The following is a 20,648-nucleotide window of genomic DNA, read 5'->3' on the forward strand; positions in this document are numbered from 1 at the left end:
TGGCATCCTGCTTATACATATTTCTCAATTTCAATTAAATAATATCTTTATATACATACTTATCATAGCTTTGTTGGTAGTTGAACACAGCTTTTCACCTTAAAAAACGCTTATACCGCGCACATTCAATATTATTGTAAATACATATCCGCTTGTTATATTATTTCTGAGAATTTTTTTTTTCTTTTTGCATATGTATAATTAGACATATCATACATAATTTAATTATATTCAAGTGAAACTGCATTTCTGATGGTAATTATAATATTTAAATAAATCTGTGACCCATTTTCATTTCATCCACTTCCGTTCAGCTGTGGATATCCGCTTAATGACAAATATCTCGTAATCGCAGATTCAGTGTTGATATAGTTTTCCTACAGTTTAGTCGCAATCTGGACTTAACATATTACTCATAGTTATTCTTTGTATTTAAATTATGACAACTGCTAATAAACTTATACTTTGTTGAAGAGTGTCCAACAAAATGATAACGTTTAAAGAAGTGATACGTACCATTCTAATACAAATATATATCCTTTTATTCTATTTTTCGTGTTTTACTGCCTATTATTATACGTTAAAAGGACTTGTGAGTGTTTTTAAGTAGTAACCTTTATTATAAAGTAACAATTCTCTGTTTAATATTAATGTGCAGCTCTTTGGTGGTTTACTTGTAAGAACTGTGATCATTATTTACTTAATATACGAGCTGGTTAACTATCACGTCTACCATAGTACTTTCGATGGCAACGGGTAAGTTTTGACTACGCAAAATAGTTAAAAAAAATAGAGGTTATTTGACGTTTTTCCATGAATTCGAAATTACTGGCACTCTTGRACTATAAATTTTCCACAATTTTCTTTACAMATTTTATGAWATCTGTTAACAGAGATAATTTTAAGGAAATATTACTAAAATAGTATCCATGTCCAGTTATAAAAATTGGCYTTGTAATAAAATAATAATGAAAACGCTGTTCATGTTCATGAAATTTTGTCCAGTTATGGGAGATGTCCGGTTATGGGGRCTGTCTGTGATGGAAACTTTACTTCTTTTCCTTCTTATTTATTGGCGTAGAGATCGCGGTTATAGCCGAGTTTACAGCAGCGCCCCAGTTTGACCCTTGCCATGGTCCGACACTGTTGTTACCTCTTCATCGGGGGCATTTTTTTAAGTGGTGGGTCCCGAATCCAGCGCACAACTCTCCAGAGGCATGGTTCGTCTTCTAACTTTAGCTCKTCTTTAAACGGATGTTCTTTTGCTACCCAAAGGATACTTGGTCTAAGACCGGAAGAGCCATATGGAAAAGAAACGTTTCTGGCCACTCCCAAGTGAATGGCGATACATGACTCCATCCTGTATTTGAAAATATTCTCCGAAAATTTTAAGTTGAGCAGGCAAATATTTTCTGAGATATCCGTATGAGCTTATTTATTAGAATTCTTTAACTTAGTGTAATCGGCTTGCAAAATTGTAAACGCGTTGTTCCCGAAACGCTGCTTACAGGGCCGGTGAGGAAAATTTTCCTATTGACATGAAACTTTTAGACGACCTATCTAAGATATTTATTAGTGAAAGATCGAAGGAATGTATTTCACTGGTTTTTACATTTTAGATAATTAAAGAACAATCTTCCACAAAGTCAAACACCTTTTATTGGAAGTCCTTCTGGAGATCGGCTGCGGGATGAGTCCAATCCAAATTTTTTCAAAATTTGATAACATTTTTTTAAAGTGCGAATGTCGCCAAACATTACAGCAATTATTGATCCTAAAAATATTTACATATAGTCAATCAAAATTTTATATTAGTTTTTTAAGGTTAGAATTTTTCCAAACTTTACTGAAACTTTTTATTTTAAAAATAATTTATTTCGCTTATTTTACATTTTAAATCGTATCCCTTTTCCTGCAATTGTCCTGTACTATTTTTATATTTTTTGTACTCTTTTCTGTTCAAGTCCTGTACTACTACGTTCGGATCGCGGTTTAGGCATTATGCGTGACTATTTTCCGGGAAGAATGCGGAAGACTGCCGAAATTCCACCAAATCGTAATTACTTGTTAGCATATTTTCCACATGGAATATTGACGTAAGTACTTTGTATATTGTAAGTACATTATATAATATACTATATATATAGAACATATAATATTGGTGAGAGCATATAGCGTCGGTGAGAACCTTTGACGGGTTCTATGAAGCAATATACTGCTCAGCGAAATATTAGCAATGTTTGACATATCTTACTGTTTCACTATCAAAAGGGTAAAAGTGCTGTTCAAACCAGGTGAAAATTATGTGAAGTGTAAGAATAAGATGTGTTGACCGAACGTCATTCACAAGATAGACAAAATTTCTTTCCGGCATGAAGACGTACATATGAAACGTCTAGGGTTAATTTCGAAAYCGCACATATGAGTTCCTCATGTACTTACGGTACGAAATATGCTTTGTCGCCTTAACGATGTAACTTGCTTATCAATCGTCAAATAAGTGTTGCCTTTTTGATGATCATTTGTTTATAAGATTGTAAAGCGCAAGGGATCATGGTCTAAAAAAGATGAACTAGCTCAAACCTTTCTGAATTCCGATAGAAAGRATTTCAAACAGAAGAGGTCAGAATTGATCAACGTAAATTTTTTAGTGTTCCAGCCGGATAATGCAAGAGCTCATACAAGCCATCGCCAAAAAATTTTGCAGCTTGATCTGCATACACCCACCATATTCTCCAGACTTGGCAGCTTCGGTCTTTACAACATTTTTTTATACGGAACGTTCTTGATTTCTTCTTAATTTCATAAAATGTTTTACACAAAAAAAATCATATCACTTACTGAACAACCCAATATTTTATATGTTAGAAATCCCTTCTGCAAAAAGTTATGAATTTTTCTTAAAAATTAATATTATTTTTAGCACTTTTCTTTCAATAAAAAATCTCCAACACTCATTATGACTTTCAGTGTAGGTATATGCTCGAATATGCTGCTCGGAATAACGCATTTTATGCGTTTATTCCCCGGAATTCGGCCGAAGGCCGCCACTTTAAGCGTTAATTTTTGGCCGCCATTTTTTCGTGAAATATGGCGTTGTTTGGGCTATGTGTCATCATCCAAGCCATCATTATTATACTATTTAAATAAATCGAATGATCCTGCACATCCCGATAATGCAGATGGCTTTACATCATATATGATTGCTCTGGCGGYGGGCGGTGAACAAGAAGCTCTACTAACTGAACCGGGAAAGTATACGATTGTGTTGAAAAAACGTTTGGGTTTTGTCAAATTAGCCATACAAACGGGGTAAGCAGTCGTCATCCATATTTTTRTGATTTCCAGAAATTATTTATTGGCATCTTCTTATATTCTTGTGTTATAGTTCGCCAATTGTGCCATCCTTTGGTTTCGGTGAAAATGATTTATATACGCCGCTCAATAAAGCTTGGTTCCGAGGGGTGCAAAAGTTTTTCAAAACATATTTCGACTTCACACCTTTGTTGATGAAAGGTCGAGGTGGAAACTATTTTCTGCCTTATAAAAAGAGAGTAACGGTTGTGAGTAAGTTAGTAAAAAATAGTTAATATTTTATTTATGAAWTAAACTGTAAATGTATTTGCGTATTTTTCATTCCGCAGTCGGCAGTCCAATTGATGTCAAAAGGACTACCAATCCAGACTCAACATACATCGAAGAGATACACGCAAAAGTTGTGGAAGCTGTACGTCAACTATTCGACACTTACAAAAGTGAATATATTGAGAATAGTGAAGAAGCTGAGCTAATTATAATTTGAACTACTCCTTTTTATGATATAACCGCATGTAGTTCGTTTTAGAAACATAAACCTCATTTATGGTATTATGCAAGTGTCTGATCTAACTATGGACTTCGTAGCTTTGCATAACTTGTAAAACAATTAAAATAATAACAGTTGGACTTTTCTAAGAATAAACYGGAAATAAGTGTTTTTTCAAAAACGAAAAACAAAAAAATTAAAAAAATTGTACTGAATAAGTAAAATGAGTTCTTTAAACTAAGTACATACATTTTTAGGATATCTATAAAAGTTCGCCTAAATGAATAAAATTCAGCGCTTTTGYTGTGAAAGGCTTCAGTTTATATTTCAAAACAAAATTTCTAGGAATGGATCTAAGGAAACTCGACAACTAAAGTAAAGGGAATTTCCTAAGTATTCTTCAATTTTCGTTCAGCTTAAGTCGCTATAAATATACAGTTAACTCCGAATTCCTTATGGAACGGTTTTTTAAACTATTCACAGATTACACATGGTTGGCGTTTTACGTACGAAAAACTGTTACGGAGAAGAACGAAGATGGATCCCATAAAATTAATTCTGCCGTATAAACTAACGTTGAGCAATACCAAAAGCTCCGTCAGGATCGGGAAGGACATTTCCGAGCGACAAGGTTACTCCCTTTTGTGCGACTACGCCAATAAAGAAGAAGAAAATCGACTAAAAACTTATAAAAAAAATAGCTTCACAACAGACCTGGATCTTCACTTACTTTTATGACAAAATAATCATAGTTAATAGTTTCAAAACTCGAGAGAAGTAAAATAGAAATGTGCGATCGTTTTGGATTACTTATCATATATGTATAATACTATATAATCACAACATAACTTATAATAAAAAAAAAAAAAAATAATAATAAAAACAATTTGAGAACAATGTACTATAAACGGCTTTGAGAAAAAAAGTACAAAGGTGCAAATTCCCACTCAACGCTACAAGCCTTGCTTTAACAAATGGCTATAATTATCTAACGACTGCGATACATAACTTTGACAGCATTATTCGATAACGACATATTAAATAATCAACAATTACAACAAAAAACAAAATAAAAAGTTGACTTTGGTTATATGGAAGATGTAATAATATTCGCATATATAAAAGATTCCTTACAAGAACTTTAATCGGTCACTTTGTATGGTAGCTATATGATATASTGATCCGTTTTGAAAAAATTCRTCGAAAATTGMTTCAGTGCTTTGGATGGAGATATCTCCTAAACTGTGTAAGTTTCCATACCAGCATACTATTYCGTTCGATCAGTTTGTATGCCCGCTATATGTTTTAGTGATCGGACAATGCGATAAATGAGTAGCTTCTTGGTAAGAAAAGAACAGGTTCAACACTTCAGATCGTTTTCTCAAAAACTGAGGTACTAGTTCGACTGTAAACAAACAGRCGGATATGGATAAAACGACTTAGTTGCGCCAAAGATACCTTCCTTGCCCACCCAGCCGTTAAAGTCGCCAAGCACGATTGTGACATCGTGGCGGCGGCAGCTCTCATAGGTGCGCTCCAAGCGCTCATAGAAGGCATCTTTGGTCACATCATCCGTCTCTTCCGYCGGGGCGTGGAAATCAGCGATATGTYGAAGAACCTCGCCTTGATGCGGATTGTGGCTAAACGTTCATCCACCGGAGTGAATGACAGTACTCGGTGACGGAGTCTCTCTCCCACCAGGAATTCCACACCGAACTTGCGCTCCTTTATATAGCCACTGTAGTAAATGCCATAAGGATCTACTCGCCTACTGGCCTTGTCCCGTGCATCGCATTTCTTGGACGCCTGTGATGTCAGCCTTTATTTTTACGACGATATCAATCAGCTGAGCAGCGGCACCTTCCCAATTAAGGGACCGGCCATTCAAGGTGCATGCCCTCAAGGGGTCTCTCATCCGTGGCTGTCGATGGGTTTTCATTGGTAGTGATTTTTACGTGACGGGTCCCAAACCTGGTACTGTAGTGTACAGTACGGGATCCTGGCGAAGGATGATTTGTGTTCTAACTTTAGCTCGCATATGTAAAAGGATCGTTTTTGGGCACTCCCAAGTGAATGGCGATCAGAGAAATTTTCTTACTTGCACGAGCTTTTACACATGACTCCATCCTCCAGGCAGGGTGTCTATCTATCAATTTTTTAGAGTATAAAGCAATTTTTTAGAGTATAGAAGTATAAAGCAAATTCAAAGCACTTTTAAAAATAAACTGCTCGACCGGATTGAAGGGAGTGGTTACCCTTTAAATGGCCGTAACTCAAAAACTATTTGAAACCTTCATTTAAGTATGTTATTTTTAAAGGTATAAAGTAACGAAAATCGATTTTTTAAAAATTTCACACCAGTTGTGGCTCCTAATATATTCTTTGATCACCCTAGCAGCGAAACATATTATATMAACTAGTACTATTGCCAATTTCAATGATTTTTAATTTTTTGTAATAAAAAAATTTATTTTTTCTTCTTTCAACAGGACGTCAATATCATTTCAATATTTTCATTTAACATAAAATAAATGAAACTGAGATTTGCGATTTTATTTCAATTAAAATTATCATTTACATACATTGTACATAACGTGCTAATATCAACCCCATAAAATATGTATTTTTTACAATAAATAAACGTGTGTAACTAAAAACTTTACAAAATTTATTTTAAAACATTAAAATAAAATGAAAGTTAAACGTTCGCATTTCGAAATATATATATATTTTTTTTGTTGTCTTAATTTTTCTTTACCACCCACTGTACGTATCGCTACATAGCCGCCTACTATACTTGCATATTAGTAGTATATATATTTTTATAATTTTAATTAATTTATTTGTCCTAGAAATATTTGCATTTTAAAATATATATATATATCGCATTTCTAATTAAAAACTTGTCTCAAACAAGCGGTCAAAGCTGAATTTGGTTTTCGAAATAGCTCCGTCTTTTAAGCATCACCGCTTCGGCCAACTACTTGCAGCTTCTATGTATGTATTTATATATGTATATGTGTGTGTATTGTTACGTATTTTGAATGTGTGCACCGCTACTATGCGCACGCTCTCTACTTGGCCGTGCGCGCCTTATTGATGTTGGACTTCTCCGCCTCGGTGAACTCCAATATGCTCTCGATGGCCTGCAAGTGGCCYTGTGAGTTCTCCTTGTCGGTCAAGAAGTAGTAAATGGCGCTCTTGAGGAACTGCAGCGTCACCTCTGGGTCGACATGGGTGCGGTTCTTTTGCGCCTCCAGCAGGCGACGGTAAATTGTCTGCACGTGCGGGAAGGAAGGGAAATAACAGTATAAAGTGAGCGCGTTTTGCTTGACGCTAAATTTCTGTTTATTTACATACAATTTTTTTTTTTTCATTTCTCTTTCGTTGATTTTTAAAATTAAATTAATTAAATTTCATTAAAAAAATCTTGAAATTTTTGCGTGTAAAAAAGTATTTACAATAAATGAACAAAAACGTTTTGTACTAATTGATGCGAATTTGGTAATCATGAAAAATTCAAACCAAATTTCAAACCATTTACCTACGAAATTAATATTAAAGATATGCGAGAATTTGTAAAAAATGCATGAATTTATAAAAAAACATATTTATATTTATGTAGTTTGAATGTTTTATGAGCATTATTACAATGAGACATTTAGATTGTAGACATCTGCGATTATTACGAATATTACCAGACATGAATAGTAAATAGTTATTAAATGGGTGATGTTATTTGAAATCTTTTATTTTTTAATATGACATGCTATATATGTATATTTTTTGGTTTCGTTGCGTKTTTTTATGTTATTAGAAACTGGCAATACCTTTAATGTACACTAAATGTAGTTATAATTATGTCACTTGCGACTATTAAACGCCTAAGTCATTCAAAAAATTATAAAGTTTAATAATCTATGATTACAAGTGTAAGTTARCAGGGACTACATACCTTGATCCATATTTTTCATTCAGAAATTATGAATTTTACGAAATAAATGCATATAATTACTTTTGAAATTATATAGTATTTAAATTTAACTTAAATTGAGTCTCAATTAAGTAATATAGGATTTGTTAAGGAAGGTTTAAGGGAGTTATAACCACTTGGGAATTGGAGAAAACAATTTTTTTTTTAATATACATATATCGAGTGTACATATATTTGAGAATATTATCTCAGTAAAGTTAAAGTCGTTCCGATAAATTATTTCGAAGATATAGACATATTTGGAAGAATTTTTTAACTYAGTGTAAACGGCTCCCAAAACTATAAGCGTTTTTCCTTAAAACACAGTTGGCAGATTGAGGAAAATTTCTCCGAAATGGCGGTACAAATTGACTTGAAATTATAACACGATCTTAKATGTTTTTGTCGGTAATAATGAAAGGAATAAGATAATAATTTTGATACTAATTTCGTATTTTACACCCATTCTTAAATGTGAATTTTTCACACAAAAAAACTGTTTTTTTGGGAACCGCCAATCGAAACTTTGAGGAGTTCTTTGATAATTACTGCTCTATATAGTAATAATATTAGGTAATACGACAATGATGTGTGGAAAAGGTCATGATCCCAGCATGGGAAAGCTCAACAAATGGTCACAAAGCCAGGATTGACCTCGAAAGGTTATGATGGCTGCTTGGTGGCATTGGCTCATTTACTATGAGCTGGTCCAGCCTGGTCGAACGATTGATTCTACATTTTACTGTCAACAAGTGATGAGATTGAAGCAAGCAATCGAAAAGGCTAGCACTGTTCCACAGAAAGGACTTTGTCTTCCATCAGGACAACGCTAGACCACACACATCTTTGATGACTCGGCAAAAAAGTGAGAGAGTTTGGCTAGGAAATTTTGACGCATCCACTATATAGCACTGACATGGCATCATCGGTCTACCATCTGGTTCAGTCAATGCAGAACTCTCTTAATGGAGCAAAGTTGGCTTCAAGGGAAGTCTCTGACAATTACTTGTCGCAGTTTGTCGCCGAGAAAGCAGAAAAGTTGTATGCTAATGGAATAATGTCTATATCGGAAAAATGGCAAAAAGTGGTACATATTTGGTTCATTAAAGTTCATAATAAATATAAAAAATTAGTTGAAATTTAATGAGAAATACGAAAAGACTTTTTCGACTAACCTTTACAATGTATTTATCTATATATATATTTTTTTTTTTTTGATTTTTGAGTTTGAGACAATTTTAAGCAAAAAACCTTCCAAACACCTTTCATCGAAGGTCTCCAGGAGATCGACTTTGAACTCAAGAGAGTCCAAAACTTTACAAAATTAATCGTTAATAGAGTTTATTATTAAGTGTAATTGTATTTTTTTTTTATAAAAACATTTTTTTTTTTGGCTTTCAAATGGTTATAACCCCTTAATACATAAATACATCTGTAGATAATTAGTATATGTAGGGCATGTACAATATAATTATTATTTTATTTCCTCAACATATAGTAACTCATTAAACCACTGTGTCAACACTACCTAATAGTCACTCTCTTATCTTTAAACCACACGAAGCTATCAATTGTATGACAAAAGTTAAATCATTATCAAGATTTTGTGCTCTCTTGCGTTATTTTAGTTAATAAAAAACTTTTTTAAATGCAAAAAAAATGTTTGGCCAAAACTTTTTTAGTCAAAAAAAAACCGAAAATTTTTTAGTAAAAAAAGGAAATAAACATATATTTTAGACAAAAAAAACAACGTTGACCAAAATATTTTTAGATCCAAAAATATTTTCCCGAAAACATAACCAAACATATTTCATTGAATTTACTGCCGGTTTATAAATCTTACATTTGCTAACACACGAAAAATAAAGCCTTAAGAAACAATATAAGTGCACTTCGAGTTGAAAACTGTCCCTTTAATATACCTAAGTAGAAGCGTCATCCGATATCTATAGACTCTATCAAACAAAAATACATATGCTATTCAAATATTAATAAACCACACCTTCTTGAATTGAATTGACGCCACTTCCCAGAGGTGGTACGAATGTATGCAATGTACAAAAACAACAATATCGTCGTGAAATATGAAAATTCAACCAAAACACCGAAGAAACCAAATGACAGGATACAAAAAAGGCAAAAATGTGGTTCGAAAAAAATCAAAATGAACACCAATACCAATATAATACCAATACAAGTACAAATAAGCCCATGAAAAAATACAAATAAGCCAAACAAATGCCGAAAAGTAAATTAAAGGCATGAAATGCACATATTTTAGTAAATAAAAATAAATATAAAAGAATAATACAATAAAATAAAAACATATAAAAAATTAAGAGGAAAACAAAACAATTTAAAGGAATATTGAGGAATCGGTATACTAAACTACGAGAAATTTACAAACCTTCCGGGCGCCAAGAACCCATAACGAAATTGCTTCTTTTGCAGTAAGGAGAGCATGATTACTGCCGCTTTCTTTTCTACACCCAGCTGCCTATAAAATATATGTAGTATATATATGGTAGATATTTTTTTTTAAACATACAAAAACATATTATGTCTGATTGTAGTAAGTTTTGAAAGAAATTGCGTCTCAAAGGAAATAGTTTAGAAGTGGAATATATTATAGTAGATAATTACAAGGTTTCACAACGAAATTAGTTTGACTAATTAAAAATAATTAGGAATAGGTAAATCGCAAAATTCTAAATTAAAAAAAAAAATAATTGAAAATTGTTAATACACGCTTATGAAGCAAATCAAGGGTATACGCCTAAAATATATATAGTGTATTTTTACAGTTACTTTTCATTAAATGCATAGTTTTATTAACAAACGTACTTTGCACATATTAGTAAGATAATTAATTATTTTTTCAACTGTAGACATGCATTTTCTATTATTAAGCAAATATTAAGAAAAATATAAATATTTATTTTGCACTATTTGCGCAGCTATAGCTACCGTTGTGTATGTGTGTTTATGTTGCTTTCAACAGTTTTATTTATAGTGTACTCCTTATTATTAAATAATAATAGTAATAGTTGTTTTGTTTTTTATTTAACCATGCCCTCCTTGCATTGCCACATTCAATAATACATATGGCACAAATTTCATAATGTTCGCACACAGCGGGGAAGCCCAGCTACTTTCGAAGCTGGTCACACGTAACTTGTTTATTGAAAGCTGATAAAATGTGGCAAATGAAAAGTTCAGAAGTTTAGTAGAGTAAACTTTTAAATTTTAATTAAATTTTGTTTCAATGTCACGCTGCATTACAAAGCAAAATATGTTGAAGTAAAAATGAAAATTAAGATTTTGAGCGAACATTAAACTTATATGTAGATAAGCTTGCTCGGCTTATGACCTGCATTTTTATTTTATTAACTTTGCTAAAATTCCTAACCTCAAAATATCAAAAATAAATATTTCAAAAATTCAATAAGAACTGAGAACTGCTCAATAAGAAAATATTATTATTTAACAATAAATTTGCAGTAAACATTTTCTGAAAAATTCCTAACCTCAAAATATCAAAAATATATTTCAAAAATGTCTGTTTAGCCATGAAAACTGCGTAGTAAGAAAATATTATTATTTAACAATAAATTTTGCAGCAAACATTTTTTGAAAAATTCCTAAACATATAAAAAATATCTAAAAAGTATACCAAAAATACTTACTTACATATATTTTTAGTTATTTTGCTTTACCTAACTGGGTAATAATAAAATTTATTTCATTAGAAACATGCTCCAAATAAAAATAATTTTAAAAATACCTAACCTCACATTTAAAAAAAAAACTAAAAAATATTTAATTTTTTTGTACTTAGAACTGAGAACCTCGTATAAAGAAAATAATATTATTTAACAATGAATATCAAGCAACATTTTTTGAAAGAGTCCTAACCTCAAAATTAAATAATATTTCAAAAATATCTATAATTTTGATTTACCTATGCTAACTGCGTAATAATAAAAATTATTATATTAGAAACATGCCTCAAATATTGTTTTAAAATTATCTAACCTCAAATAAAAGTAAATAATGATTTCTAATGAATCTTTATAATATCTTTTATAATATTTGAGGGATTTTTCTTAATTTTAATTTTTATAATTTTACACAACAACATTTTATCAGCTTTTTCAATGCTATATACATGAATTACGTTTTATTAAAAAAACCTCGAATTAAACATTTCTCTTTCCAATTAAATGAAACAAATTTTTATACAACGCTTCGCAGAAAACTGTCAAAATTTTAATTGAAATCAGAAAATTATTGTGCAAATATAGTAAAAATTAGAAGCACAAACATTTAAACATGAATAAATAATGAAATATGCATACTTTTAAAACAATAAACAATAAAACTAAATAGTTGCAAGAAAAATTGCACTGTTAGAGATTAATAAATACCATAATATTACACTTCGTAAACATTATTTACTAAAACGCGACTAAATACATACATGTATATATAAAATTAAACTGCTACTTGTTGCCATAAACTGCTTTTAATTTTTTTTTTTTTTTTTATAATTATTTTTGTTTTTCTCTAAACTACAAGCCATTTAAAAATTTTAAAACTAACAACTAATAATAATTTTCGCATTCGCTTCGTTCTGCATTTGATTGAATAATAAAATTTGCTTGCAAACAAATTAACTCAAACAAATGTTTATGTTAATTCAAATGAAATGATGTTATTTATGCTGGTGGTTCACGCAAATAATTATTAAATGTTAATAAATAAGTCAAAAACACTCAACAATCATAAAAAAATCATTTAATTTTTATAGCTATGCTTATTATGAAAATGTTGTGATTTGTTTTTATGAATTATGAATTTTATTTTGCTGCCAAATTGCCACCATGCAACAGTTGCTATGCTAAGCTGACATCACTCACATTAACAAATTAACATAAAAGCCAACGAATTATGCTGCTACGAATGCAATGCAAAGTGTCTAACGCAACTTGTGATACATATACCGTTACATACATATGTATGTAAGTACAGTTGTAATACGTATAGTGATATAAATACAATATATGCAATACATGAAAAACACTTAAGAATCACAATGCAATAAAATGTAGTAGGCAAAATAATATAGAAAATAGTATGAAGAATATTTTGAAAAATCTTACGCGTATATTTTCCAATTCATCTTGTGTACTCTGCAACTGATGCAACAATTCATTGATGGACACCTTGTTATCCGGTGCTCGATAAGCTAATTCGAGAGCCTGTCGTTAGACGAAAAAGGAGTAAGGAAAAAAACTACCGTTAGTATCCACCTATAATATAGGTATACAAGTAAAAGCAAGCCAGTGAAACCGTACACAGAATTATTCTAAAACAAAACCTAGAGGTTTTAAGGATTTGTCCGGAAAGTAATATGACTGAGGATTTAAAAAAATGTATTGAACCAATCGTTATAATTCTTTAGAAACTATCAAAATAAGCTCATTCTGCGTCGATACTGCGCTGCTAGCGCGATTTCCAGTCATTGAAGGCGTCAACGAAGGCATTCTCTGGAATAGCCTTGAGAGCAAAGTGCATGCGCCTTGGATCCTCTCTACCGTCACCTGTGATTATGTTATTCAAAAATTGGGAGTCGTCAGTGAGCATTTTTGGGACCATCTCCGTCACAATTTCACCCGAGTCACATTGTCGGTGTTTGTCGAAGTCGTAAATGTCCCAGCACGGTCTTCAACAGCGATCTCTTCCCGGCCCTCCAAAAAGGACTGGTTCTACCGAAACTCACCACTTCTGGGTAATATTGAACATGATCTGGCTACGCGTGAGTGTCCAAAAAGGGTTACCATGATTTCAAATTTGGCTTAGAAGCCGAAGGCCAACCTTGGCGTCCAAAAAAGATTGAAGATAAGGACTGGAAGTTTTATCCATTGAAAGTTGTTGCAAAACAACAACACAAGAAGACCTCGCAGATTTTTCGTAAGTCACTCAAGCAGCAATTTTAAAACGTTTAAAAGCATTTCAAAACTGAATAATTTGGATGACAGAAGAATTAAATCCATGAAAATTGTTTAAAGCATTTAAAACGTGAATAATTTGGTAGAAAGTAGAAAGATGAATTGGTTTGTCAGAAATGCTGCTTGAACTCTTCACAAAGAAGTTCTTTTTGGCAACGGATGACGACGAAATGCAAGACCGGTTCAAAAACTACCTGAAAATAGCAGCTAGAAAGTTTTTCCTGCTCCGACGTAAAGCCCAAACCTTGCATCTTCTTCTTTTTTCCAATCGAATCATAGTACTCTTACTGCAATACGGTTCACAGCCGAACAGGGTATCAAAAATTGGTTGGATTCATTCTTGACCGACATAGTGCTGTTATGATAGAATCCTCAAATTGCAAGAAAGTCTGGAAAATGTTATAGCTTCAGATGGATAATATTAATTATGCCTTACACGATTTTCTTAAACAAGCGCTCAAAATTTGGAAAACTCGCTTTGAAATCGTTCAGAAGCAATTTTCACGAAAAGGCTTGAATCTTCCAAATTGATTGTCAAAGCATCTGCTGTAAAAATCTAGCTCAGAACAAATTCTTCTTTATATTCTGGCTTTCCTAAACTATCAAACTCCACATTCTTCAACAGCTCACCTGATCAGCGCGAGAAATGCGCTCTGCTTCCTGTCCCTTCTGGTACATATGCAAATACATTTTGTTCTGCTTATCCTCATGTTCAGCCAATTTACGTTGCAAATCCTCCAATTGTTTCTCCAACTCACGAATACGTTCCTTGGCGTGCTCATAGTCGGGTACAATGTCGGCATAACGTGTATTACACTCTGCCAATTTCTGCAATAATGCCTCCACTTTGTCATTGTGTGAACGTTTCATCTCGCTGCTGGCACCATCTTGTGTGCGAATCAATTCTTCGATTTTCTGTTCATACATGCGTATAAGCTCCTGACGCTGCAACTCGTAGTTTTTAATGGTGGCCGTGTAGTCTTCTTCGGTGTCACCACCAGCAGCAGCGCAGGTCTCATCGTGACATTTACTGTCGGTGGCGAGAATTGCCTCGTCACTACCACACGCAATATCCTGTGTGTGGGCAACATAAGAATCCTTCGAATGTACTGACAAATCTTCGAAATGACCCGAATCGGCAAAGGAACTTTGCATTTCCGACGTTAGCGGTTGAGTGTGATGCAAATGCTGGTTATGTGTATGATGATGATGTAGATGTTGATTGGGTATATGACGTGGACTTGATTTGGTCGCATCATCGACCATATCGACAATTGGCGATACATCCTGGGACGTCTTTAGTTCAGCTTCGCGTACAGTAACGGCATCGCTGGAAGCAGAACGCTCTTCAGGTGAGCTCAGCGAGGCTTTGAACAAACGCAACTCGACAACTTCACGTGTAAGGCGCAATATCTCCGAATCTTTTTGCTCGAGATCTTGCCGTGCCATACAAAGTAACTCCTTGAGGCGACGAATCTGACGTGAAGCACGTTGTGTAGGCGTTAAATAATCGGGTCCCACCTGACCTGCGTAGTTGGAGCAATGTACAACGTATTTCATCTTGCGGCCGCTAAACGTAGTGCCATTACTGTGGACGGTAAGAGAGAGGGTAGGTACATTACTTAAATATGGATAGGGCGCTTAAACTTACCGTGCCACATAAGGATGCTCACAGGACATGGTCGAACGGCCGGAAGTTGTGGTCGCAAACGAATACATCGAATCTAAATCATCGTCCAGGTACGTGCACGGCGAATCTGGTGTGACGGGCGGTGTCTTTGGCGTTAATTTCGTCTCCTGTGCAGCAGTTGGTGAAGATTTAACGTAACGCGTGCCGCCTCTAACGTTATTTGGCGTTTTCGGTGTGGATGCAGTGTTTGCCGTTATCCTATTGCCGACGCTTCCGCTTCCAGCTGGTGTACCTGCTACTGCTGCCCCTACTGTAGATTTTGTTGTCGTTGTTATCGAACGTTCGCCACCACTACCGTTCAGATTCAGAGACTGTGTGTGCGGCGTGGAGAAAGGTTGAAATGTTATTAAAGTGAAAAATTAGTTTTCGGGCAGTGAGCGCATTCGACGCCCAGCGGACAATGGGCAGCGCGTAAAAACACAAACGTGCACAAAGCTACAATATTTTTAATTTTTCTTTTATGATTTGTACGTATGTAGATGTATACTAACAAATTAATGTTTTCAATACTTTCTATTCATGTATTACCAGCTAAATTGTGTTGATTTTGATAGTTTGTGCTTGCTGTTGTTGCTATTTTTGTGGTTAATTACTGCTAAGCGCTCGATTGGCTTGCAATTTTGTTGTTATTCGTTTTTCATATTTTTTATTTTTGTTTTTACAAAATGTGAAGGTAACCGGCGCGTACTGGGTATAAGTGCCAGCGACCACTACAGCCGCGCTCTACTCACAAGGTTTATGACGAACTTATGGCGAGTAACTAGCCGCTGATGAATTACTGCTGCAAGCTGCGCAGAATGCTTGCAATGCTTAATGTTGCTTAAAATGGTAATCGTAAAGCAAAACAGACAGCGAAATTAGGTATTCAAAGTTTGCGTGCCGCAGCCACCGCGAACCGCGCAAACCACTCGAGCGAGATTCGTTTTTTTTTAATTTAATATCTTTTTTTCGGTTTTGCCGATGCTGCGGCAAACTGTAAATTGAGAAATAACCACATGAATCGCATCATTCGCAGCGCACAGTAGTTGTAAAATTACGTCTGCTACTAAAGCTCAAAGCTAAGCACTATTAAGCGATTATCGTACCGAAAAAACAAAAAAGTTCGTAAATATGTAATTAGAAATAAAAGAAAATCAAGTGCTACAAAATAGTGCCGGCGAGCTCATTTTAATAGCTGTAACATAAATAGTTGTGGTCAATTTTCTGCTCGAGTGATGGATGTGCCGATAAGCTGGACCATGCCACAGCCAGTCGTGCGGACGGACGGCAGTTAAATAAAAGCTAAACTGATGAATGGATGAATGGATGTACAAGCGAAATTGTAAAACTTTGGACTAGCAAATTAGTGTTCCCGTTTTGCAGCGTGTGACCGAAAGGCAAACAACAACAACTACTGCTCTTGTGCACTTGTCCATCACCATTTAACCACAACACCTTTCAACCGCATAAACCTGTAATTTCCTCCATAATTATTTAATTTCTATCAGCGCCTTTCTTATGGCGTCTTCTAACGCTAACGCTCTTTCGTGGCGTTAGTAGACTTGTCTCAAACTCTACCTAGCCTTTGAGTTTTCCAACAAAGCTTGGATGCCTTTTACCGTTTGCAATTTAGACACCGTGACATTTAGCCAATTTTGTATATTTATTTATGTGCTCCAGTGACATGGGAAGCCTTAATCATGCCAATGTGGAAATGTTGACTTTAACTAGTTTTATTTTGACAATTTTCCATCTGTTGGACTAATACTATTAAGAAGAAGAAAATACACGATTAACGTCTAAATAAGTGTAATTTCAGCATAAACCATATACCATCTGATCAAATTTGACCCGGACTGACCAATTTAAATATTTTTAAGAAGAAGGAAAAACATGATTAACGTCTAATTAAGTGTAATTTCAGGATAAAGCATATTTTAACATCTGATCAAATTTGACGCGGACTGGCCCATTTAAACATGTTTATGTTAGTGTGGAGTTAGATCTCCATATGTCAAATAATGTGTGTTTGGCAGCGGTTTATTTATCACCGAATGTTTTTAATGGTGGCGAAAGTTTGTTTGCCGATTTTTACCACGAAAAAAAATTCAACACGTTTTTACTTGAAATCTAGTGTGGAATTACGGCTACAGAATCGGTAAAAATCTTACGGAGGACCTTACATCTTACGAACACAGATAATTGAGTGGCACAAAGCAATTAATGAAGGTTATGAAGACATTATTGACGATAACATCGACAAAGTTTGAGAAACAGTGCTTGAAAATCATCGTGTTGTCTTCAGAGATATAGCACAGCATCTAACATCTTTTATGTGAATGTCTCAACTCAGTTTGGTTAATATTTTGGGTATGAAACGTGTCCATGCTACACTGGAATCAAAATACCTGAATCTTTGCAAAAACGAGATCGGATAAATATCGCAAAAGAGATGCGTAGCTGAGAACCCTACATTATTCAAACACATGATTACTGGCGACGAGACGAAGGCTAATGAATATAGTTTGTACGTGATATTAATAAATCTGCGTCTAGCGAATAGTGCTCCAAAAAATTAGCCGAAATCGAAAGAACCAATATTCCCTGAAAGCACTGAATGCCATCCCAGCCGAAGCTTAAGTGAGTGGAAAAGTTGATTAATCGTTGGCGTGCTCATGGGGAGAGAGGATTAAAATACATGAAAATCCAAGTAATCTCAATAGCTATCTCGCCTCGTATGACAAATTCGATATAGGATCAATGAAGTGTACGAGGAGCAGTATAAATTGATTGAGAAAACTTGAGCGATTAGAAAGAACGTTAAGTTTAGTTATTTGGAAAATTATGAACTTTTCAAGATAATAATTAATAGAGTCGTTTGTAGTCTCACGACGAATAATAATCCCGTCAATAAATAGGGAAAAGGTTTTTGAACCATAGTGTGTTATTTTGTGAGTAAAGGCAAAATTCCGGTCCTCACGGTTTTTGTTGTAGATGATGATGATGATGAAGAAGACGATGACGATGATTAATGAAAAAACTTCGGAACAAAATCATATCAAATATTTCGTAATTTACACAATTGTGGCCCGGCCAATCGAGAATCTGCTGAACCGGCAGATATCTTTTGCACATTTATTATTATTTACTTGAATTTAATCTTGATCGAGAAAACTCGAATTTTTGGGATTATAATTTCATTGATGAACTTCATTATACTTTTAACTATAGGTCTATATTAATGCAACTTCATGGGAGCCATTTGAGGAAAATTGATCTTTTTTAAGACTATCAATATAGAATTATTTATATGTATGTCTTGGTTTGACCTGCTGCCACTGCATTTTTATGGCCAGAAATCAAGAAATGAAAATGGAGCTGATTTGGCTTAAGATCACGGTTTCTAGGCTATGTTTGCATGAATATACCTATACATATATATATATTAGATATACACATATATTACATATTCATACATGAATATCAAATTGCTACAAATGTTGACGACCAGTATTAAAGTTGCTCATACCAGATGAATACCTAATATTTTTATGTTGGTATTTAGTTTTAAATAAAAAAGTAGGTTAATATGTTTTAGTGCAGAATTTTTTCAACCATATTGGCACACTTACGAGTGTAAAAATGGGTGTAGCTATAGAAAAGCGAAAAAAGACGTGAGAACATAGGCAACTAAGCGACGAGAAAATACTATATACGAGTAAATTACTAAAGTATGAATAGGCAAATTTGTATGTTTGTAAGTACTACCAGCTTCTTGTATGAAAGTCATTAGTTCTAGGTACATACATGTACATATATATAAATTATAATATATATACGTAAGTATGTGCTTGCAAACATTTCATGCGAATTGTGTTGCAAAATATGAAAGCGAAAGAAAAAAGAACCTTTGAAAATGTGGTCGTGTCAAAAAACCTGAATGAGTGACACTTTACCTGCCATAAAAATAGGCTTTTCTTTGCACAAATGTAATCACATACAATACATATGTATATACATGCATGAGTGTGCTTGGCTTATTTGTTACTGCCCTGTAGGAAATAGTTAGTTACTAAGTTTATACAAAGGTTTATTTATAGTATTTGGAAGAGGTTATAAATCACGTGAGATGTGAGTTCTATCCAAAATATAATAATCGAATATTTACTCTGTATTATAACGGTAATGGTAAAGCCAATAAAATATCAAATAAATCATCAACAGCTCAGAGTTCATTTGAAGACAAATAAGAATGTTGTTAGTCAGGAAGTACTTGATTTTGATCGATTAGTTTGTATGGCAGCCATGTCCTATAGTGGTCACATATCGGCGGTTCCCACTTATGAGCAGTTTTTTAGAGAGAGAAGTCACGCCGCTAACGTTTCCTTCTGGCTAGTACAAACTGTTCAATGTTGTTGTCAAGAGTTGAAATTACTTACAAGATTTGTCCGGAAAGTAATAGGACTGATTTTCATCCGCCGTGACTATACTTCGGAGCGAGCGCGCACCGACTGGATTCGGTAGAGGGCGTTGCTAGCTAACGAACGAGCGGTTGGTCAGTTGTCTTCGAGCAAATGGAGAGTCAGAACAAACATTTTCGGGCGACATGTTTCAGTGAGTGGTGCAAGCCTAAAATGCAGCGTACGTTAGAGCAGAGGTACGCCATTAAATTCTGTGTGAAACTCGGTAAATCTGCGACATCAAGCGGCATCCAAGTAGGAAGCAACATGGCGAAATCAGAAAATCTTAATCTGCTCATAATCGGAAAGGCCAAGAATCCAAGGCGCAAAAGAGCGTGGATGAATAGTCAGATTTTTACGAAGTGGATTGTAAGCCTCAACATAAGACATGGGGATCAAAACAGAAAGAATTGGCAGAAACTGATAAGGCATTACCTAAATTAGTTTAAGTTTCTCTACCATTAAAACAGAACCTTTGTGGGGATGAGGAGCAATGCACGGATTAATGCTTTCAACTCTCTAAATGATTTGGAAGGTTTCGTTGAAAATGAAAAAATGGAAGAATAGAATACAATTCAAACATACTGAATGTTTGAAATAAAATTACAAAAACAAATAAAATTGAGGACTCAATCGATTTCATTATAGCGAAGTTGGACTGTATAAATATTTTATGGCTTAATCAATCTCCGTATTTTTCAAATGATTTTTAGTTAGTTAAATTTTATTT

General features: G+C 34.0%; 2 protein-coding genes across 8 annotated transcripts in view; one reads left to right on the top strand and one right to left on the bottom strand.

Annotated features, from left to right (window-relative positions):
- The first annotated feature begins 412 nt into the window (after positions 1 to 412).
- Positions 413 to 4,592, top strand: LOC108970057 (2-acylglycerol O-acyltransferase 2-like). 2 transcript variants are annotated; one of them, XM_018935167.1, is made up of 7 exons: positions 413 to 592; positions 659 to 756; positions 1,965 to 2,096; positions 2,971 to 3,312; positions 3,389 to 3,567; positions 3,645 to 3,727; positions 4,289 to 4,592. In XM_018935167.1, the coding sequence occupies exons 1-7, from the start codon at positions 488 to 490 to the stop codon at positions 4,541 to 4,543; spliced, it is 1,194 nt and encodes a 397-aa protein (XP_018790712.1). In that variant the 5' UTR covers positions 413 to 487; the 3' UTR covers positions 4,544 to 4,592. The 2 variants fall into 2 exon arrangements, with proteins under 2 accessions (XP_018790712.1, XP_018790713.1); XM_018935168.1 differs by lacking the exon at positions 4,289 to 4,592 and having other exon boundaries at positions 3,645 to 3,956.
- Positions 4,593 to 6,488: 1,896 nt separating this feature from the next.
- The window catches only part of LOC108970062, a 47,740-nt gene continuing 33,580 nt past the window's right edge, over positions 6,489 to 20,648 (bottom strand). For 3 of the 6 annotated variants that reach the window (XM_018935176.1, XM_018935175.1, XM_018935177.1), the window contains 5 exons: positions 15,441 to 15,790; positions 14,420 to 15,377; positions 12,941 to 13,039; positions 10,186 to 10,275; positions 6,880 to 7,083 (listed from right to left, as the gene is read on the bottom strand). In XM_018935176.1, coding sequence (XP_018790721.1) covers positions 6,880 to 7,083; positions 10,186 to 10,275; positions 12,941 to 13,039; positions 14,420 to 15,377; positions 15,441 to 15,790 — 1,701 coding nt within the window. Of the gene's footprint in view, positions 7,084 to 10,185; positions 10,276 to 12,940; positions 13,040 to 14,419; positions 15,378 to 15,440; positions 15,791 to 20,648 lie in introns of all 6 variants that reach the window. The other 3 variants (XM_018935179.1, XM_018935178.1, XM_018935181.1) reach the window with 2 other exon arrangements.

Source organism: Bactrocera latifrons, unplaced genomic scaffold (genome assembly GCF_001853355.1).
Source record: "Bactrocera latifrons isolate USDA-ARS-PBARC rearing strain unplaced genomic scaffold, ASM185335v1 scaffold_28, whole genome shotgun sequence".
NCBI lineage: Eukaryota > Metazoa > Arthropoda > Insecta > Diptera > Tephritidae > Bactrocera > Bactrocera latifrons.